The 23,873-nt window shown below is 37.1% G+C and overlaps 1 protein-coding gene across 4 annotated transcripts in view; it reads left to right on the top strand.

Moving 5' to 3' along the window:
- LOC105498467 (ubiquitin conjugating enzyme E2 U) overlaps window positions 1-23,873 on the top strand; it is a 63,453-nt gene that overhangs the window by 16,165 nt on the left and 23,415 nt on the right. For all 4 annotated transcript variants that reach the window (XM_071091972.1, XM_071091977.1, XM_071091982.1 and 1 more), the window contains exons 6-8: window positions 1,482-1,530; window positions 13,197-13,285; window positions 21,893-21,974. In XM_071091972.1, coding sequence (XP_070948073.1) covers window positions 1,482-1,530; window positions 13,197-13,285; window positions 21,893-21,974 — 220 coding nt within the window. The remainder of the gene's footprint in view (window positions 1-1,481; window positions 1,531-13,196; window positions 13,286-21,892; window positions 21,975-23,873) is intronic.

Here is a 23,873-nt window from a genome sequence, read left to right as displayed (position 1 = left end):
CCTAGTACGTGGAAGCTTAACCTTTTATAACTTCAGATGCCTAAAAATGTAATTACGTTACTCTCATATACTCATAGTTTGGTTAAATTTTAGTTTGGAAATAGTTTTCTTTCCAAATTGTAAATACTTTACTACATTTTAGTTTCTAGTGTTGCTCTTGAGAAGTCTAATTTCATTCCAATGTCCAATTTTTCACCTGTGATTTATTCTTTTTTTCTGGAAGCTTTTTAAGCCTTCTTTTTATTCCCAGTGATTTGAAATTTTGGATAATATTTCTTTTTGTATTCTCCCCTTCCCTGCCTCCACATTACATAGGGCATTTGATAAACTATTGAAATCTCAATCTCTAATCGTTCAGTTCTGGAAAACTTTCTTATGTGATTTCTTTTATAATTTCTTCTCTCTTCATTTTCCCTATTGTCTCTTCTAGATCTGCTCTGATTTGAATGTTGGGTCTATTGATCTGATCCTCAAATTTTTTGAAACCAAATTTCTCCTATTATCCATCTCTTTGTTCATTGTATATTCTGGAAGATTTTAAGAAAAATGTTTCTGTTTCCTATTTTTCTCTTTTTTGTGGTTAGGATTGTTCCCTTTTATGGTATTGACCTTGCTCAAAATATCTAGTGATCTTTAACTATTCATTCTTATGATGGGCATGTGATGAATGGACTATTAAAAAGACTGAAAGTTCTGAATACAGGCTGGGCTTGTTGACAGTTTTATTTCATTGTAGAATTATTCAGTGAGAACCTGGCCATTTCATTAGACTTAACTATTTCTCCTGAGAGGAATCTGTCAGTCCTGTGGGGGGAGGGGGGGGGGAGAGAGAGAGAGAGAGAGAGAGAGAGAGAGAGCACAAGTACAAGCGAGAGAGAGAGAGAGAGAGAGAGAGAGAGAGCACTGCTAATACACTGACAGCTGGACGAGGGGAGAGAATTAGAAGTCTTGTCTGTTCAATATGATTTATTCCATTTTCGGTTTCTTCTCATACTCCTGTCCTGTTTTGGTGCTACTGTCCTCCAGTCCTGAGTCTCTCTGGCCCAGTTTTTCCAGAGGTTAAATATCTTCCTTCCTGCCTGAGCAGTGGTCATCATCTGGTCGCACAGGATGAGGGTATAAGTCTTTGGTGTCTGTGCTCTGCCTCTCCTCACCCCTCCTTCCAGAGGTGTCTGGCACCTTCAATTCGTGTACTGTTTCTCAGGTTCTGAAGTGTGAATCCATTTACTTTTTATTGGTCTCTTCTCATCATGCAGTTTTTTGTTTTCAAATTTCTATGGCCTGCTAAGACAGTTACCACTTGACATCTGCTTTCTATCTTGAAAAATTTTCTTGTCATCTTTCTTTTGCTCTCCTTGAGATTTTATACCTTATTTTTATTCCTTTATTACCATTTTACTGAGGCTTTGGAAATAGTGCACATAAAGCCATATATTCCATCTCCAAGTAAACCAGAATCTTTTCATATTTTTTCTTTATAGTGAAAGATGACAGCCAGGAGTTACCTAAAGACCCACATAAATGTATCGGGTAAGTTTTTCTTTATACAATTTTATGTTGATTTATTTACCAAAAGGACTATTTAAACTATGTTTTTCATCATAATTAAATCTTTGTTTTTAACTTAGAAATATCTTACAATATCTTTTTAAAATATTGTTTTCAGAAAGAATGTGGAAAATTTTGAATTCTTTCTAGTTGAATTAAAATTAAATGTAACTATATGATATATGATCTCACCTTTTTTTTTTGAGATGGAGTTTTGCTCTTGTCGCCCAGGCTGGAGTGCAATGGCTCAATCTCAGCTCACTGCAACCTCGGCCTCCAGGGTTCAAGTGATTCTCCTGCCTCAGCCTTCCAAGTGGCTGGGATTATAGGCACACACCACCATACCTGGCTAAGTTTTTGTATTTTTAGTAGAGACGGGGTTTCACCACGTTGATCAGGCTAGTCTTGAACTCCTGACCTCAGGTGAACCACCCGCCTCAGCCTCCCAAAGTGCTAGGATTATAGACATGAGCCACCATGTATGGTCAATCTTGCCTTTTTTTTATTTTTGAAAAGAGAAGAATGTATTGTTAACAAAATCAGCACAGATCATTATAGATCACAAAAATTCAAGCAGTTTAGGGGAAGATAAGGTCTAGATAAAAATGGTAAGAGTTAGGGCTGGAGCCATTGTATCTTTTGGGAGACAGCCTATAAATATGGCATCGGTTCACCTTGAACACCTGAACAAGGTATAGGCCTAGAAACACACATATGGTTCTGCGGCATTTAATTTCTTGAGCATTTCCATCAGCTTTATCTTGATAGTTAATCAGATTTAGACAACAGCCAATTAACTAGTGTTGTAACAGTGTTTACTTTAGCTCCTATTTCCTTGACTAGCTCTGTATAAAATTGAGTAAAATTAGATAACATGGCCGGGAGTGGTTGCTCACGCCTGTAATCCCAGCACTTTGGGAAGCCAAGGTGGGTGGATCACGAGGTGAGGAGATCAAGACCATCCTGGCTAACACGGTGAAACCCTGTCTCCACTAAAAATACAAAAAATTAGCCGGGCATGGTGGCAGGCACCTGTAGTCCCAGCTACTTGGGAGGTTGAGACAGGAGACTGGCATGAACCCGGGAGGCAGAGCTTACAGTGAGCTGAGATCACGCCACTGCACTCCAGCTTGGGTCACAGAGCGAGACTCCCTCTCAAACAAACAAACAAACAAACAAACAAAAACTTAAGTGGCTTATCTTCATGAAAATATGTTGAAAAATTGCAGAAAGGTAAGCATAATCTAGTTACTGGTACACTAAGTTGGTATTCAATAGAGGGCATTGCTGCCCCTTAAATGCTTCAATGTGTTTGACCATCCTGGCACAAAATAGGCCTATGATAAATAGTCATTCAGTGCATAAAGGTGGGTTTATCACCTAAAACATGAATGTCCCTAGATATCAAAAGTTATTACTCTTTATGGTATAGTTATTTGCAGTTCATAAAGATACAGTGCCTGTGTTTACTAATAAGGCAGCAAGAACACAGCAGAAGACCTTCTGTGGTCTCAGCTTCAGCAGGTCCTCTGAGCCAAACCAAGGATAAATGGTGCTAGAGTCAGGTCTGATTTGTGGTATTCACCTTGCGCCAGCCTGAACTTCCTAGAGAAGACTTACTAGTAGTACTTACTTGAGGCAATGCAGCCTAGATTTCAATGATACTCTAGACTCATGCTGTGTATCAGGCTGCACTTTATTGTGTGTCTGTGAATTCTAATGTTTACCCCTGGTACATTTGCTCTGAAATACAGCTCAGCTATGTCTAGTTCTCAGTTTTTAAATAATGCATTCACAATGAGGTCTTGCAGAAATTATTCAAAGAAAGATGCTGCTGTTAATATTGTGTATCTAGTGCCATATGCTTAGAACTTTGCGTTACTTCATTGGCTGGAAGAACTGGCATGGCTGTAGAAATATATTCCAAAGATATATCCAGGCAGTTGGACGCCCTGTTTCTAAAAGACATAGTAAAACTCAGGCAAGGTCTATTCAACTGGGTGCAATATAGTTGGGGGAATCTAGTTGATGTTCAGGAATTCAGGGTGACTTGAATTTGTGCTAGTCATCTGGGATATTTGCAGGGTCTATAGGATACCACTTATAAGCAGGTTTTCAGTCCTTGGGAGAACAGCTACTTATCCATGTACTTAGAATGAATTCACTGAGCCGATGCTGTATGCCAGGGACTGTGCCCCAGTGTGAGGATACACACCTGATTAATATGTTATCCCTAACCTCACAAGATTTATATTCTAGCATTGGAAGGCCTCTTCTTTTTTCCCCATTCCATAAATGCAAATTATTTGTTTTATTTTTTATTAATTGTTGTATGGTATAAGAAGATGTTCCTCTTCTGAAAGGGAGTCAGTGCAAGAAGTAGGCCTGTCGATCCATTAGGTCAATGTAGACAGTATTTGCCACCAGAGAATGTAGTTGGAAGACCACAGGGAAGGTATCAAGATCGTGGCTAAGGGAAGAATGCTGAGGGCAGATTGAATCATATCTAAAATGAGTCATATTTAGCAGAAACCTTTTCCCATGTGGCTTTTATTTTTTCTAGGCTTCCTTCAGAGGCCTTCAGTTTTTCACTAAATCATCCATCTCTGGAACCACCTCTAATAAATAACAGCCTCTTTTCAATGCAATCAACATTTTATTGGGTCATGACTGTTTATTGTTGTGGTACATAAATATAATATAGTAAGTGCTGTGATAGAGGTAAGATCAAGATGCTGGGGGAGCACAGAGGAAGAAACATCTTACTCAGGCTTCCCAGGGATTGGGAGAGGAATACATAAAGACAAGCTTTCAGAGGAGGTCATGCCAAAGTGACTTCCAAAGGCAGAATAGGGATTCACCTATGCACTGTGAGGCCAGGGGATCCTAGACGGAGGGAACAGTACATTCAACAGGAATGGAACTACAACAGGACACCTTCCCAACAGCCTGACCCAGGGGAATGCACTTTGACAACTTCAATAAAAAGTTAAAATGAATCATGAATGCCAGGGGCAACCAAAATAAGATTATCAGGACCTGAGATAAAAACTAGAAGAGGAGAGGGAGGGGAGGATTGGTTGCTCGATAATGAAGAGAGGAGACGAAAATGAAACATAGCTGGTGAACATGCTAAATATACAGCTGTGTGAGAGTGGCGAAATCATTTAAAGGGGCAGGCACAAGACAAAACTTGAGGGACACAGACAGAAGAGTGTAACATTTGCATTTCCTATTAAAAATCCTAAGACAAATGTGTGCCTTCAACACAGCATTTCCACTTCTAGAAACTTTTCTTTAAAGATATATTTAAACAAATATAGAGATTCCAAAAATGTTCATCATACAATTACACATCATGAGAAATTGAAAACGAAATGTCCAACAAAACTGACTGATTAAATAAATATTGGTTTAGGCAATAATGTCCAAAAAGCAGCCTTTGGATATGATTCTGGAGACATATTTGCTAACATTAAAAGTAAGCGGGCCGGGTGCAGTGGCTCATGCCTATAATCCCAGCACTTTGGGAGGCCAAGGCAGGCGGATCACCTGAGGTCAGCAGTTTAAAACCAGCATGGCCAACGTGATGAAACCCTGTCTCTACTAAAAATACAAAAATTATCTGGGCATGGTGGCGCATGCCAGTAATTCCAGCTATTAGGGAGGCTGAGTCAGGAGAATCGCTTGAACCCAGGAGACAGAGGTTGCAGTGAGATTTCGCCACTGCACTCCAGCCTGGGCAACAGAGCGAGACTCTGTCTCAAAAAAAAAAAAAAAAAAAAAAAGTAAGTGAAAAGTTGGACACAGAAATTCAGTGTTGCAAGATGAAAAAGTTCTAGAGATCTCTTGCACAATAACGTAACTACACTTAACACTACTATACACTTAGAAATGGTTAAGAGGATAAAGTTATGTGTTTTGCCACAATAAAAAAGTAAATGAAAAGAGTGCATTATAAAATACCGTATATGATATTATCTCTCTCTCTCTCTCTCACACACACACACACACACAACTGAAAGGCATTTCTAGAATAACAAGCAAGAGAATCCCAATTCTTCCATTCACTATGTAACTAAGAAAAGTTAATTTCTCTGTGTCTCAGTTTCTTTATATATTAAATGCTGGTAATAATAGTAGTGATTTCATAGAATTGCTATGAAGATTAAATTAGTTAAGTACATAGAAAGTAATTATAATAACTTCAGTCAAAGATAAGTCAAGAACCATTATGAAGTAAACTTGTAAATGGTATTATCTTGAAAAATCAAGTTTTGTGAAATTGAAAGGAAAAAGGAGTAAAAAATTGGGAGAGTAATGTGAAGACCCTAACTTGAGTATTTGCATGGTGTGGTAGAGAATCAGTAAGAAGGCTGCTGTTGCTAGAACACAGCAAGGGGGAAAAGAGAAGAGAGGTAGATGGAGGTAAGAGAAGTAGGCTGGGCCAAATCACTTAGGATTTTATAAACTGTGTAAGGAATTTAGATTAATTTTATTATACCAGGTAAGGAAATTGGGACACTCTTGAACAACTTTTAGGAAAGGGAGAGACAGAATCAAATTTAACTTTTAAAGGGAGTACTTTTAACTGCTATGAGAGCAATGGTTTGTGAAGGATCTAAGGTGGAAGCAAAGAGAAGAGTTATTAGGTTATTTTGGTTGATCAGGGGCAAGACAGTGGTGGTTTGGTCAAGAGTTTGGGCGTAGGTATGGAGGAGAAGAAATGAGTGGATTCAAGGCTTGCGCTGAAGGAGAATTACTGATTCAATGTGGGGTGTGAGAAAAAGTGGGACCAAGGATAATTACTAGATTTGGGGTTGAACTGGGTGGATTCTGCTGTTATTTACTGAGATGGAGAAGATTGAAAGAAGACACCATTGACTCAAATTAAGATGAATAATTCCATTTGTTGGTAAAGATATGGAGTCATTGGAGCTTTCATACATTGTTGCATATCTTGTTTTATCTCTTTACATGCCCACAACCAGTTTGAAACACAGTTTAAGTTTCTTATAATGTCAAACATTACCTTTCCTATAATCCAGTAATTCTACTCCTATTTACCTAAAAGAAATGAAAAATATATGTTCATAAGAAGACTTGAACACAAATGTTCATAGCAGCTTTATTTATAATATCTCAAACTAGAAACAACCAAAATGTCCATCAACAGTAGAATGCATAAATAAATTGTGCTGTATTAATATATAGAATACTATCAACAAATAAAAATGAATTAATTATTGATGCATGCAACAATCGGGAATAAGTATGCAGGCATTAAGCTGAGTGGAAAAAAAACCCACAGTAACAAAAGAGTATATACTGTATGATTCAATTTATATGAAGTTCTAGGACAGGAAAAACTAATCTGTCAGACTAATCAGATCAGTGATTGCCCAGAATGTCAAGGGAGATTGACTGGGAAGGGGCAGTAGGAAACTTTCTGGAATAATGAAAATATTCTACATCTTATATGAGGTAATGGTTATGCAGATGTACACTTTCATATCAAAACTCATCAATCTGTACACTTAAAACATGTGTATTTTATTGAGTGTAAATTATGCTGCAATAACATTTATTTTAAAAAGCTATTCAAGCCAGGTGAGATGGCTTGGGCCTGTAATCCCAGCTATTTGGCCAAGGTAGAAGGATTGCTTGAGCCCAGGATTTCAAGACCAGCCTGGGCAATGTGGTGAAACCCATCTCTTAGAAAAAGAAGAAGATATTCAATTATCTTTAAAACTGTCTTATATTTCTAAATTTGTTTCAAAATAAAACTTTTTTTTTTTAAAAAGGTATTCAAACCTTTTCAGTGAGTAGAGAAAATGACTATATTTCCAAACCTCCAAACTCAGATTCTAAAATCTGAGATTACTACAAGAAAGGAAATTATAGGTCAATACCTTTTATTAGCATAGGTGCATAAATTCTAATCAAAATATTAGTGAATTGAATTCACTGATAAAATGGGATAACAATGACCAAATGGGTCTGATTATAAGAAAGCAAGGTTGGTTTAATATTCAAAAATCAATTTGTGTAACACATTTACTAGCCAAATAAAGGGAAAAGCCATAAAATTATTTCAGTGAATCCGGTAAAAGTATTTGTTAAAATTTAACACCCATTCATGATAAAAATTCTTAGCAAACTGAAATAGAAATTCCCTTATTGCAGTAATAGGAATCTACAAAAGTCCAACAGCCAACCCCCTAAAATGTGAAATGTTGAATGCTTTTCTCCTCAGTTTAGGAATAAGGTAAGTATGTCTACTACCACCACTTCTATTCAACATTGTACTGGAGGTCCTAGCCAGTGCAATGAGGCAAGGAAAAGAAATAAAAATTTTAAAGTTTGAAAAGGATGAAGCAAATTATCTTTATTCATAGATAACATGCTTATGTGCATAGTGAAATCCAAATGAATATTTAAAAACTTGAAAATTCATTAGTGAATTTAGCAAAGACTCATGGTATAAGATTAAAGTTAAGATTAAAAATTAACTATGTTTCTATATACTCATAATCAATAGATAGAAACTGAAATTTTAAAAATACCACTTACAGCCGGGCGCCGTGGCTCATACCTGTAATCCCACCACTTTGGGAGGCCAAGGTGGGCAGATCTTCTGAGGTCGGGAGTTCGAGACCAGCCTGACCAACATGGAGAAACCCTGTCTCTACTAAAAATATAAAATTAGCCAGGCATGGGTGGTGCATGCCTGTGGTCCCAGCTACTCAGGAGACTGAGGCAGGAGAATCGCTTGAACCTGGGAGGCAGAGGTTGCTGCAGTGAGCCGAGATCGTGCCATTGCACTCTAGCCTGGGCAACAAGGGCGAAACTTCATCTCAAAAAAAAAAAAAAAAAAACAAAAAAAAAACCATTTACAACAGCATCAAAATGTAACGAAACATGTACAAGACATCTATACTGAAAACCACAAATATTTCTGAGAGAAAATTTAAAAGACCTAAAGAAGTAGAAATATCCAATGTTTGTGGCTTGGGAAAAACTCAATATTATTATATTGTCAGTTCTTCCCAAATTAAACTGTAGATTAAATTCAATCTCAATCAAAATCTCAGCAGTTTTTTTTTTCCTGGAAATTTGTAAGCGGGCTCTAAATATATATCTAAAAGTGCAAAGGACATAGAAAAAGAAGGCAATTTTGAAGAACAAAGTTAGGGCATTGATGCCCCTAGATATTAAGATGTACTAGAAAACGACTATAGCTTTGCTCTAATTGGATCTTTTTAGGCCAAGTTCCTGTTCCTGAATTAGGCACCATGGTCAGACAGCCCTGAACCCATCAGGCTCTAATTTGGAGCCAGAGGTGGGGTCAGTCCCATCAGAGTGTATGGTATCTACATAATGGGGGAAGAATGCAAGAGCTGTTGAGGAGGCAACCACAGTGTCCACTATGACAACCTTCAGATGCAAAATATTTTTACTGGACCCAAACTTTGATGAATAAGAGTTTGACAGGCGCAGAGGAGACGAGTCTCTAGAACAGCTTTCACGGAAAGAGGAGTGTAATACCATGGTATGCTTGGATTAGTAGGAAATTCTGTGTGATGGAGCCTCTGGATGTGGGGATGGATAACAGAAGAAAAGGATGGAAATGGCCAGATGGTGAAGAGCCTCAAGTTCTAGTTGAAAGTATTTAGATGTTTTCATATAGAATTACATAACCAAATATGGTTTTCTTTTTCTCTCTCTCTTTTTTTAAGACAGAGTCTTGCTCTGTCGCCCAGGCTGGAGTGCAATGGCATAATCTCAGCTCACGGCAACCTCCACCTCCTAGGTTCAAGCAATTCTCCTGCCTCAGCCTCCTGAGTAGCTGGGATTACAGGCATGTGCCACCATGCCCAGTTATTCTCTCTCTCTCTCTCTCTCTCTCTCTCTCTTTCTCTCTCTCTCTCTATCTCTCTTTCTGTTTGAGTCGGAATATCACTCTATCTCCAGGCTGGATTGCAGTGGCGCCATCTCGGCTCACTCCAAACTCTGACTCCCTGGTTCAAGCAATTCTCCTTCCTCAGCCTCCCAAGTACCTGGGATTACAGGCACATGCCACCATGCTCAGCTTATTTTTGTATTTTTAGAAGAGATGGGGTTTCCCCATGTTGGCCAGGATGGTCGCGATCTCCTGACCTCGTGATCCGCCCACCTCAGCTTCCCAAAGTGCTCAGACTACAGGCGTGAGCCACCACACCCAGCCTAATTTTTGTGTTTTTAATAGAGACGGGATTTCACCATGTTGGCCAGGCTGGTCTCGAACTCCTGACCTCAGGTAATCCTCTCACCTCAGTACCAAATGTGGTTTTCAAGCAGAGGTATGATAACCTAGAATAGGGAGAGTCAGGGGTAGAAAAACTACAAGAAAGCCGTTTAGAGTTAACAGAGAAATGATGAGGTACTTATCAAGGCAATGGAGACCAGCTGACACTTAAGTGCTGAAGAGGCGCTAAACTTGGCTCTTTTCATGCATGATTTCATCGAATGCTCACAACAAGCACTTGAGAATGTTTTATCTCCTGATTTTATAGATGGGGAAACAGACCTTGAGAGTTTAGGTAACTTGCTCCAGAGCCACACACCTAACAAGTCGAAGCGCCAGAGGGTTTTAACCCAGGCCAGCTGATTCCAGACCCTGCACTCTTATCCATGATACTAAACAACTAGGTCATGATAGACAGGAAGGTTCCAACCACAGATATTTAGGCGTTTAATTGTTAGGCTTTGGTTGTGGCTGGGATGTTGCTTCCATGAAATAGTACTGCCATGATTTTCTTCTTCCCCTAATGAACCTTTCTCTTTCCTTCACTGGCTCCTCTTAATTATAAGTTGGTTTCTGCTCTTTCTTTTCAAAATACTCACTAACTTTTTTGCAGGTGGATTTCTCTAGTAGCTTCCTCTATCAGTGATTTTGTTGATTTGACCCAAATCTCTTATTTCTAATCTCAGGTTCTTAATCACACTCCTGAAGATCATTTTGACTTGTCTGTACTATCATCACCTGAAATCTAGAGCTAAAATTAAACTCATCTTTTACTTCAGTTTCTCTTGATGCTTTCTATTAACAGCAAAACTAATCAGACTTCTGGGCTTTAGAAGAATATTTGACTGTAATATTCCTTCACTTTTTACACACTGTCAGGCAACCAACCAGTCCAGTCAATTTTTTAGCATTGCCTTCAACTCATCTCCTCCCTTTCATAACCTTTGCTGCCACTCTGCTATTAGCTCTCAGTAGCTCATCCCTGAATTACTGCGTTTGCTTCCTATCTGGTCCCCTGGCATTTAATCTTCCTTCTATACTCCACCCTGCGTATTACTTTCAAGGAAAAGTCTTGCTCCAACATAGATTTCATAATTTACTTGCCTTATTTGAGAATTACTGATGGCTGTCTATTACCCAACAAATCAAGATCAAGATTACTAAATCAACTCTAACCCGTTCTCTGCCTAAATTTGTGGACCCTGCACTGCTCAGTTTCACTTATTTTATCAATTCCAACTCCTGTGAATTTGAAGTCTCCATTCTAGTCAATTGTCCTTTTACTATAATTTCTTCCCCCAACATCCTCTGTATGTACATACGCACACGCCATGCTCTCTCCCATCTGAACAATTACTAATACTCTTCCCATGGCCTACAGTGCCCCCTTATTTTTTTTTTCCAGACCTGTATCCCAAATGACTGTTTCCCTGACGACTTAAAAAAAATTACATCTCCCTCCTCTGACTTCTTTGCTTATTACCACTGCCAGAGGAGAGAAGTATCTGTTCTTGTATTCTCCAAATGTCTCCATTAAACCATATGACACTTTATCGTGTTAATAAAGTTGTTTAATTCACTAGTCCAGGTATATATCTTATTTTTTCCAACAAGATAACAAATTCTAATGTTCATTTTAAACTTATGTCTTCTACCTTTTTGTATTCATAATGTCAATGATAATACTCAGTAAATTCCCATCACTGGTTGAAACTATAAACACATGTATTTTTATGCTGCATGTATCCCTGTAAGCTTACTTTATCTGAATAATAGTAAAATGTAGTTACTGTTCTCTTTTTTTAAGGGGCTGTTTCCTTTATAGAATTGAAAATTCAAATACTCCCAAATGTGTAAGACATTTTGCTTTGTATATTCAAACCGCACTAAAGTTATACCTTTTAGGGTAATATTTTTAATTATTATGGAGGAAAAAACAGAAAGCCCCTGAAGGCTAACAGTTTGAAATTGAACAGGACACCCTGGGAAGGGAAAAGGTCATGGGCCGTGGTCAAACAGACAAAAAACAATGGAGATGATTGTGCCTGAAGATGGTGTATTTTTTTTCACAAGACAGTGTGTTGACAGTTTCCTTCCTCTTGAGTCATTGTTGTCTGCTAAATGATCTGTGACAGCAAATTGATCACAAGCTTTTTCATGCAGGAGATATAATGCAGCCTTTCATTTTGTTACCTCTGTTGCCAAATGCTGAGACATTTCATTGGCAAATTCATGTTAGTTTAGTATATCATTTACTCGTCTACAGCACAGCATGCAGCTCCGGAAACAATAATAGTAATGATTAATTTATCTTCCTCAAGTTTCAAATTTCTACTTAAGTGTGATTGTAAAAGTAATAATACATTCGAAAAATGTTAGTCTTAAAATTAGGTGTGCATAATTGTTATTTAAATAAATTAGTGAATTAACACATTTAGATAATGCCTCATTAATTTAAAAGTTGAGTCAAATAGTTAATTTAAGGTACCTATGATTTACCTATAAAAACTAATGCTAATATACTTGTTCTGACTGAAAACTTGCTCCTTCTTCCAAAGAGCTAAGAACTTAAATTGGAAAACAGGCATAAGGCATATTGCACTGGATGTTTAAGCATCTGTTACAGCCAGTTAATTAGTGATTTCACATGTCTGAAAAAATACGCTAAGTAATGTTTTGTTTATAGAGTGTTGAGAATCTCTGCATTTTAAAAGTTTGTGGGAAAAATGCTTGGAAATGCAGTTATTTAAGGGACTGCTTTATAGTTTTCATTTAACACCTTGTAACAACCTTTGCTCTCCATTAGGACATAGTAATATTAGCACAGGGAGGGGAAAGTAGCAGCCAGGAGTATTAGAAAAGAGCTGTTTTTCTCCTCTTTGAAAAGAGCCAGATTCTCTGTAAAAACTAAACTAATCTCAATTCTAATACTTGTATTCTGTCCTCATTATAAGAAATAAGGGTTTTTTTTACTAGAATTTGGCATTGAATTTCAAGAAAAATGTTTATTGTTTCTTATAGAATGAGAAATTGAAAGGTATAATGCTTTGCTTAAAGTTCTTTTTTAATGTTAGTCATGAAAGGCAGATGTCTTAAACCCATATTTTTCTTTTTATAATATGCACATGGGTCCATATTTACATTTATTATTGAAAAGTGGTTGGGACATTTTCTTTTTCGTTATTTGTATTCATTATTGGTGGAATTAATATACTGGATACAATTGTTAAAAATACATGTTACGATTTGCAAGTCAGTTTAATATCTTGTGACAAGATGTTATGTGAACAGTCGGTATAGCAATACAATAATTTTAAAATTTACAAACTGCCCATTGTCTGATTTTTATTTGTATTTTCAGACCAACTAAAACAACCTCATTTAGTGATTACTACCAGGCGTGGTCCAGAATAGCTACATCAAAAGCCACAGAATACTACAGAACTGCATGTAAGGTGAACTATCCTTATCCTATGTCCCTTTGGTATATGTTAATCTGTTAACATTTATCTTGCTTTCAAAGACTAATTGACACACATCTGCTATGTAAGAGTGATAAATTTCTCTGTAGGCTCTATATACTATTCATTCAACAACTATTACTTTAGTTCTTTTTTAAAAAATAATTTAATTTTAATTTTTTGTCTTAGAGACAGGGTCTAACTCCATCATCTGGGCTGGAGTGCAGTGGCACGATAATAGCTAACTACAGCCTCAAACTCCTGAACTCAAGTGATCTTCCTGCTTCAACCTCCTAAGTAGCTAGGATTATAGGCAAAAGCCACCATGCATGGCTAATTTTTTAATTTTTACTTTTTAGAGATAGTGGTCTCACTATGTTGTCCAGGCTGGTTTGGAACTCTTGGCCTCAAGCAATCCTCCCGCCTCAGCCTCTCAAAGAAGAATACAAAGTTCTTTTGTATAGAGCCCTGGACTGAAGTCTGATTAAAAGCCAGAAAGAAAGATATTCAATTGGAAGAATAACAGAAAAGTTCTCAATCTTATGAGGTTCACTTTACTTCCTTTACCCTACAGAAAAGCTTTCACACCAGAAAGAACCTTTTTATTTCTCCTCTAAGCCACAGGAAATATTAGGTAGAAATTCAGCAAGAAAACCTAAGAACATAGGGCTGTTCAATTATATCCATTGAAAAGGAAAAATCATCTGTTACCATCATACATCAGGAACTAGAAAGACAGAATGAGAGAGCTGGACAACTTTCTGGCTCCATTTAATTGGATCTTTAGAGTACTATTTCATTATCTGGATGAAAGTAGGTTGTCCAGTCTGCATACACTTACTGAAATATGACTTTGCTTCAGCCATCCTTCTAAAATGGTGCATCCTGTAGTAGCAGAGACTTCTGAATTCCCAGATGCAGTGATTACGTTTTAGTCCTCTTCTTACTTGCACTCTCATTAGCTGTGCTCTCCTTGATTTACATGATACCATACATCCATGGCTTTTCATTTCTCTTCCTAAGCACTCTGCTGCCTCTTCCCTTGGCAATATCTTCTTCCTTCAGTCCTCTCTACCTACTCTCTCTGAAAGACCTCTTCCACTACCATGGTTTTCATTTGCCTACAGGCCAGTGATTCCTAAAGCTGCATCTCTAGCCAGACCCCTCTTTTGAATTTTACATGCATATTTATAACTGTGCAGGGGACATCTCACCTATTTGTATTATAGGCTTCTCGTATTCAAGATGTCTCAAAGTGAATTCATCATCTTGCCCCCGAATCTATCCTTCTTCTTTTATTCCCTCTCTTGGTTAGTGGTAGATCACCATTTTTACATTTTCTTACTGAAACCAGAATCTTAGATGTTTCCTACATCTCTTTATCTCTCTCATTAAACTTTATTGATTTTATCTCCTGCAACATTATGAATGCTTCCACTCTACTACACCCCCATGACCACTGCCTTAATTTGAGGTCTCATTATATTTCATCTCATCATTATGATAGTTTCCTATCATGAAAAATAGTGTCAACTTTTAAGGTACAAATGAGGGCAAAAAATAGTACTAAGCTTAATAAATATCCTTAAAAGGTAAATTCAATCAATAACTTTTAAGAAATCACATGTTCTTTCAGGAGGTTGGCTATTAATTATTTTGTGATTATATATTACCATCCTAACTCACAGGTCAAAACAATTTAAGGTACATCGAGATCTACAATCTTTAGCAGCTCTCTCAGTATAAAATATTAATTATTTTTGATACCAGAGTATTTGAATGGTTAATTCAGATCAAAGATTTGTTGTTGAATGCTGCCTAGTCAATTCAGCAAACACATCTGCTATGTGTACCTACTATGTATGAGGCACCGAGCAGCTCATACAGGCTGCAGGGGCAATAACCCTTAATTACACAAACACTGTGTTGAGAGACATTAATTGGCACACTCTAGGGAACCACTCAGAATCAAACTCCTTCCACCAAAAAACAGATTGTTACAGGATGGTGCTTTCTAGAATAACATGTAAATATATAGGGCCACTTGGAAACTCCAAACTGCTAGAAGAAAAAAAAAACAGAAGCATGTGCCAAAACTTAGAGAGATTTGGAAATAACTGTCTTGCAATAAAGAATAATTTTAAAATGGAAGGAAATAATAAGGCACCACTGACCACAGTTTCTTCCTCAAAAAGAGTTTGGCCCCCAAATGTTTAATTTTGTTGTTTCTACATCTTTCACTAACCTCGTATGTAATTCATCCCTGTTTGTAAAGGCAATAACTAGTCATCGTTATCTCTAGCCCAAATGAGTTTCTGAGACTTTGAATCTAGCACTTGGTGAATGATTTCACAATTACCCCGCCTCTTCTTCCCCTAGGCAATTGTTATAAGAATGTTTCCAGAGCTTTCCTTGAATAATAACCAGCACTTAATTTTAAAAAATTAAATGTAAACTTTACATGTGCTGCTGGCCATTTTATCTTTTGATAGTTCAGCTGGATGAGATCCAACACTATCTTTTTTAATGGCCTAATTTCCTGGCAATAATAAAGATGAAGCTTTTAGATTATAGAATGCTTCTTCAACAACTCAGAAATAAAAGAGAAACTTCTAATAACTTCATTTTCTACAGTTACATTCTTAGCATTGGAAAGATTATTAAACTCTTGTACATATTTTTAAGAGCTTTATCTTTTATGAGTAGTGGTAAGTAGTTAAATTTTGATTTGGGGCATTAACTCTTTTCCCTATCTTGTGCCACAAATCTATACATAGTCATTGGCATCATCATAATAGTAAGTTTATTCTTGTATAATGCAGTTTATGAAGTATGCTCATATATACTTTTAGGCATTCCAATCTATCATTGTTTTATTCATTTATTCAACCAATATTATTAAACACCTAATATATGTTGTGCACGGTGGTATGTCAACCCTACGTGCCAGGCACTATTGTTATTATCACTTTGTTTTAAGATGAGAAAACTAAGACCAAAAAAGCTAAGTAATTTGCCTAAGGTTACACATGTGAGGGGAATATCATATGTTGGTAAAGAATATACATCCTGGAGTCAGATTGACCAGAGTTTCATCCTGGCTCTGCCATTTACTAGCTGTGTGACTTTGGTTAAGTTTCTTAACCTCTCTGTGTCCCAGTTTTCTCATCCATAAAATGAGAATAATCATAGCACATGCTTTATAGGGTTGAAGCACTGTAGTGAGTTCTCAATAAGTGAACAATAAGTTCTCAATAAGTGTGTTATCAATTAATTCGGTAGGCTGTGGTCCAGAGACTTGAATCACATCCTCTCACTGCACGTTTGTTGCTCTTTCGCTGATACTCTACTGCCTCCATAATATGACATCAAATTGTTATCTCCGTATGTATGGGATTTAAATTCAAACTTGGAAGTACAGGCAGCATATTTGTAAATAATTATAATTTTTAGTTCATAAGCATAGGCAATCGTATGGAAAATGTACCAAGAATCCACTGTTCTCTCTCCATTGCTATAGAATGGCAAGTAAAATGTTTGGCAGAGAACAAGCCAATACATATGGTTGTGGGCAACAGAGCCTTAATGACAGAATATGATCCCCATAAGGAAATGTTTATGTTAGAGGAAAAGAATTCCTCCAGACCAGTGTACTTTGTAATACTGAGCCTAGGCTTCCTGATGTTTGTTTGCTGTCATCAAGACAGACCAAACAGCCTGCAGCATGATGGGGATGTTTTCTTCACCCTAGGAGACTTTTATTCTTTGAGTCTTTAAGCCAGCAGTAAAGGCAAGTGTCTCCAAAACACATTTAGATGCAAGAAGCAGTATCATCTGACTCTACTGCAGTGGTTCTCAGTCTTGACTGCTCATTAGAACCACCTGAGGAGCCTGTAAAAATTTCAATATAGAGGGCTGACCCAAGACCAATTACATCAGGATCTCTGGGAGTAGGACCAGGCAGTAGTAGTTTTTAAAGCTCCCCAGGTGACTACAATGTGCAACCAAGGCTGGGAAGGTCCTAGTGGGAAGAGCATGATGTCAGAAGTTAGAAACTCCTTAGCCCTGTATCAGTTTTGCCACATGAAGATAAGTGAATTTAAGGTAGTCACCTAACCCTTTGTACTTTGGTTTTCATTTCTATTGATTGACAAAAATATTCCATCCTACTGTACGTTGCTCTGTGGTTAGCATGAGATAGCATGTGTGAAAATAGAACATGCTGAGGCAAGTTGGTGCTATTAATTTTTTTGGATGTGACCATCCTAGCAGTGGAAAAAAAAAAATTCAGCGCAACCTCTACAGATGTTGGATGAGAGGTGTATCACAGGAAAAAAGAAGCAGAGTAGAAGCAATGCCCTGGAATCTGCAGAAGGCACAACAGAAAAGGAAGAACTATATTGTGGATGCAATAGAGGATGCTTTCCTACCACAGATTACAAAACTGCCACGAATGCAAGATATCATCGTGATGAAGGAATTTCAGCATGCAAAACTTCTCCTAAAATTACATGATTCCTTTCTTCTCTCTGTCTCTCTCATGTCCTCATTCTTTCATTGTTTCTCTCCAATCAGTGTCATTCGTTGAGCACCTTCTATATCTAGAGAATTGGCTGTGTGTGGGAGACAAGAAGACACATTGTGGTAAGCTCTTCAAGGAGTTTACGGACAAGTGATAAGAGAAGATGAGTGAAAAAAAATCATAGGGATAAAATATGAGAAGTGTTAAAGGTTTGTACAAAGTACTGTGGCATTTTCATCTCTCGGATGATGGAGAAAGCAATGAAGAAAATGAGTCCATGATATAAAACTAATGGGACTATTCAGGAAAGATGACCGTGTCATTGGGGGTTTCATAATGTATAAGGAAGAGACAGCCATACATATTCAAATGTAAAATGAGGAAAGGCAATCTCAAAAAGTTTAAGAAAAGATGTGAATTATCCTTAAATAGAAACCTCAAAAGGAAATAGCATTCGTGAGAGATTAAATTTTAAATTTTGGCTAAGAGTAATGAAGAGTCCCAATGAGAAGACATTACTCAACCTCTCTATGTCTGCTTGACCATCTGTACAGTGGGTATTCTAACAGTAACCATATCTATTTTACGTGTGCCCAGCATATAAAAAAAATTCTGGCTGGACACAGCAGGCTCATGCCTGTAATCCCAGCACTTTGGGAGGCCAAGGCAGGTGGATCAATTGAGGCCAGGAGTTCGAGACCAGCCTGGCCCACATGGCAAAACCCCATCTCTACTGAAAATACAAAAATTAGCCTGGCATGATGGCGCATGCCTGTAATTCCAGCTACTCACTGGTTGAGGCATGAGAATCACTTGAACCTGGAAGGTGGAGGTTGCAGTGAGCCAAGATTGCACCACTGCACTCCAGCCTGGGTGACAGAGTGAGACTATCTAAAAAAAAAAAAAAAAAAAAAAAAGAAAGAAAAGAAAAATCTGCTAATGTTAATTATTATAATAATCTAAAGGGCATAATAAGGCCTCACAAGAACTCTGGGGAGCTAAGATTTACTTTTTTAGTGGAAGGGAGGAGCATATATCCAAATACCAATAAAAAGTATTAATAAAGTCTATAAGAATATGTATGTATATATATGTGCTTACATGTGTTTGAAGCAAGAAAATTAAGGAACAGACAAAAACATTGCTGGTGAAAATCATGTAAAAAAGGAAACTATTCAGTTAAAAAAATTTTTTTCTATCAATGGCAAATGTCATCAAGCTAAAAGGGGTAAATTCATCATTATTAAGAAGAAACCCCAGGCCGGGCACAGTGGTTCACGTCTGTAATCCCAACACTCTGGGAGGCCAAAGCAGGAGGATTTCTTGAGCCCAGGAGTTTGAGACCAGCCTGGGCAAAATGGCGAGACCCTATCTCTACAAAAAAATTTAAAATTAGCCAGGCATGGTGTTGTTTGCCCATAGTCCCAGCTACTTGGGAGGCTTGAGTGGGAAGATCCCTTGAACTCAGGAACTGGAGGTGGCAGTGAGCTATGATCATGCCACTGCACTCCAGCCTAGGTGACAAAGTGAGACCCCCATCTCAAAAAAAAAAAAAAAAAAAGAAGAAGAAGAAGAAGAAGAAAAAGAAGAAAGCCCCAGACAAGGGCAAGACTGGTGGACAGCATCTAGCTGGTTAAATAGTTCAAGACTATAAGCTAAGCCCAGAACAATAATAAGAAATAGGAAAATAGATAAAGTATGTATGGGCATATGATCTGGCTTAATAATATTTCATGTAAAAATTACCAGTGCCTTAAACATAGTAGGTTTTTATAAATTATTATACTTTAAGTTCTAGGGTACATGTGCACAACGTGCAGGTTAGTTACATATGTATACATGTGCCATGTTGGTGTGCTACACCTATTAACTCGTCATTTACATTAGGTATATCTCCTAATGCTATCCCTCCCCCCTCCCCCCTCCCCCCACCCCTCGACAGGCCCCCATGTGTGATGTTCCCCACCCTGTGTCCAAGTGTTCTCATTGTTCAATTCCCACCTATGAGTGAGAACATGCGGTGTTTGGTTTTCTGTCCTTGCGATAGTTTGCTCAGAATGATTGTTTCCAGCTTCATCCATGTCCCTACAAAGGACATGAACTCATCCTTTTTTATGGCTGCATAGTATTCCATGTTGTATATGTGCCACATTTTCTTAATCCAATCTATCATTGATGGACATTTGGGTTGGTTCCAAGTCTTTGCTATTGTGAATAGTGCCGCAATAAACACATGTGTGCATGTGTCTTTGTAGCAGCAGGATTTATAATCCTTTGGGTGTATACCCAGCAATGGGATGGCTGGGTCAAATGGTATTTCTAGTTCTGGATCCTTGAGGAATCGCCACACTGTTTTCCACAGTGGTTGAACTAGTTTACAGTCCCACCAACAGTGTAAAAGTGTTCCTATTTCTCCACATCCTCTCCAGCACCTGTTGTTAAACATAGTAGATTTTTAATAAATCTTACGTGAATTTGATTGAAGGTGTAGGCTTGTAATTAACCACAAAGTTAAGAGCCAGTGGTGATGTAATGTGAGTTCCAGAAAATACTAATGCAGGTCTGAGCTGAATTGATAGTGCACAGAGCAAGGGAGGTAGTAAGCCCATTTGCATCTTTGCTTCAAACCAATTCAAGGTCCTGATGCAGTTCTGGACACAAACTTTTATAGGAACATCAAAACAGTTTATCACCAGGACATTAAGGATGGTTAAGTATCTAGAAAATCATATCCTAAGAAAAAGTTGAAAGAACTGAGGCTTCCCCATGAGCTGTTAGAGGGCTCTCTCTCATGGGAAAGGGATGAACTTAATATTGCTCCAAAGGTTAGAACTAAGGCCAGTGGAAACTCACAGCAATCAGATTAAGGAAGGACAATGTAACCCTTATCTGCCAATGGAATGGGCAGTCTCCCAACTACAAAGTGGTGCATTTTCTGTAGTTGGCAAGTAATTGGATGATCATCTATTGGAGATTCTTGCTTTGTGGAGGATCAAGCAAGGTCTTTAATGTCATTTCCAACTTCAAAATTTCAATTTTCTACTTGAAAAGTGCTGAATTAGAATTTTGTTAAACTATGATGTCTGGGTTTTATATGAGTTATTTCAATACTTTCTTCATTATTGTTGCTAAAAACAAAATTTCTCTTTTTAAATTTTTATTTATTTATTTTTGAGACAGGGTCTTACTCTGTCACCCAGGCTGGAGTGCAGTGGCGCAATCTCAGCTCACTGCAACCTCTGACTCCTGGGTTCAGATAACCCTTGTGCCTCAGCCACCTGAGTAGCTGGGATTACAGGCATGTGCCACCATGCCTAGCTAATTTTTGTAATTTTAGTGGAGATGGCGTTTCACCATGTTGACCAGGCTATGTTTCAACAAATTTAAAGATCTAATTGGCTTGCATTAGTGACTCATGAATCAGGCAGCATGTCATCTTAAAAATAGATAAGTGGTCTACTGAGCATGGCAGAACAGTTAGTTTTTATAAGGTAGCTAGAGCAGGAATAAGAAAACAGAATAATACAAAAAATGGATTGGTTAACATAAGGTACTTCAGTTACTTTCCTTGTAAGGGTTAAAGCACAGGGGACTTCCTTATCATGCCACTTCAGGTTGACTGGGCCCCTTCTGACTAGTGGCTGTGAATCTCTTCTTTTGAAAAAACTGATCTGTTTAAGATTGTCCTGCTTCCTTAAAGTTTCAATTTTATTGCATGCCACTTAGCATGACTGACTCCATTTTGGTTTGGTCTGTTAATGCCTAGGGTAGGCGCTCAGTCCAAAACAATGGTCTCCTATAAATTTTATTTAACATGATAAAGGATATATAATGTTTTTCATTATAATGAAAATAACTTCCAAGTCACAATCTACTGTTTCAAACAATATCTAATATTATGATGTTCCAATAAAAGCAAGTAATTTGGAAAGTTTCTAAGCATTGTAATAGGACTTGAATTATATAGTGTATGTTATTGCCACATATCAACTTAGTGAGAAGTGAATGATTTTTAACTTTTAACTATTATTAAAGAATGTATGCATAGCTTCTTTTTTAATATTCTAATTTCAGTGCTCAAAGATCCAAATTTCATTGGACAGTATTACAAATGGAAGAAAATGGATCTACAGCATCATAAAGAATGGAATTTAAAGTAAGAAACATTAAGTGCCTTGAATGTGTACATTAACTTGAATTGTCTATTATTGCACTTTCTACTATCCAACTTGGAAATAACAGAAGAAACCCTTGGAAATAACAACTTACACCCTTTTATCAGTATAAGAACAAGAACAAAAGAAACGATCATTCCTTGCTTTCACATGAACCCAGGTAGGCAATATCTCTGCTACATATTTGCTGCCAAAGATGGAGATAGAACATGATCCACAGTGGAGAAATCTCATAATGTCCTCCCCATTATTTCTCTTACTCTCATTTCCATCATCCTTATCAACATGTGACTTAGAAATGGCTTTCTTTAAAAAAGAAAAAAAGCAGTAAACTATATATCATCAATTAGCTTTTCATCCTTTTTTTTTCATCCTTTTTGTAGCTCCAAACATTGCTTCTTCTCCCACAGATTTCTCATTCAAGAACCAAATATATTAAATGTAATGAGGAAGGATATAGTAAAATACAAACAAAAATTAGTATATCTTTAGAAGTCATTGACTCTTAGACTACATTAAGGAAGGAACCTTAATCTCATCTTTGGTCTCTTGACCCCTGAAGGCAGTTTTTCTGCTTCATCATGTTAGAGCAAAGATGCCATTTCAGTTCTGTGGTATTGGCTGTGTTGTGCTAGTCATTTGTTCTGGTGTGCTTATTCCAAGGTACTCAATGAGTGTGCTACCATAAAGATAGGGGAATTAAAGATCCTATTCTTTGCATTTGTCTCATTTATCTCAATTTTTAACTCTTCAATTTACTGTTAACCATGTGCCCTCTTTTCTAGATGGAAATACATGATGAATAAAGATAATGTGCTGTATTTTGAATTTGTGAAGCAATTGAGGAATTGATATATTACTTTCACTGAGTATATTAAAATATACTTCCCTATCCTTTAACATCATATAGTTCAGGCTGAGTTTTTCAGTTGTATTTTCTTTCTTCTGTTGATTCTGTAACAACTTTCAAGCTAAAGTAGAGAAGAGCTTTTGCATTGGATATACTTTTCTGCTTTCAGGGTAAATTACAGGGAGTAGGAAGTTTTTATCAAGCAAAATTTGAAGGAGTATAAGCATGTTTTTTTTTTCTTGAAGGCATGTTTTAAGTTTCTTTTAGAGTTGAAGAAACCTACTTAGAATATAAGGTTAATTTTGCTTTGACGTGACTTTCTTTTTTATTTCCTTTAACAGAACTGTTTTATTTGTTTGATCATCGATTCATTATGTAATGCCAACATCCCGCAAAATTTAGAAAAAGTAGAATCATGTCATTTTCAATTTATCCATCCACTTCTACATATGGCTAAAATAATTGTGAGCTGTTTGAGTGCTGGAACATTTTTCCAAATACATTATTTCAAAGTTACAGGTCAAATTATCATGTGCATAGTGACCCTGTCAAAATAAAACCCTCACACCTTATGCCATCTGGTGGTTGATGAGAATATATTTAGATCAAATGGTATTTGCTGCTTCAAAACGCTGGTGTTGATTAGTCAAAAACCCCACTATTTAAATAGTTTTAAATTTATATTACATGTATCTGCATTTTATTGTGGCACAAATATTGACTATGCAAATGTTAGAGGTATAGTAAAATCTAAAAAAATCTAAAGAATGGCAAAATTAAACTTCTTTTCAAATTATCAAAAGTCGTGTTTGTCAAAATACATGGGATATGATAAAGAGGACAATTCATAGAGAATCAAGTAGAAAATGTCTAGGGATCTATGCACATGAGTAATATTCTGCATGCCATATTATGCATCTCTCAGTTTTTAATCTTTGAAAATGCTTTTCTGACGCTGCAATTTCCTATTTCACAAAAACAGGAAATGTAAATTGAGAACCCTTTCTTTGCATAGCATTGAAGAAAAAGA

The sequence above is a fragment of the Macaca nemestrina genome, chromosome 1 (assembly GCF_043159975.1).
Source record: "Macaca nemestrina isolate mMacNem1 chromosome 1, mMacNem.hap1, whole genome shotgun sequence".
NCBI classification, from domain to species: domain Eukaryota; kingdom Metazoa; phylum Chordata; class Mammalia; order Primates; family Cercopithecidae; genus Macaca; species Macaca nemestrina.
The sequence above is the reverse complement of the archived record's forward strand: the minus strand, read 5'-3'. Positions and strand labels throughout refer to the sequence as shown.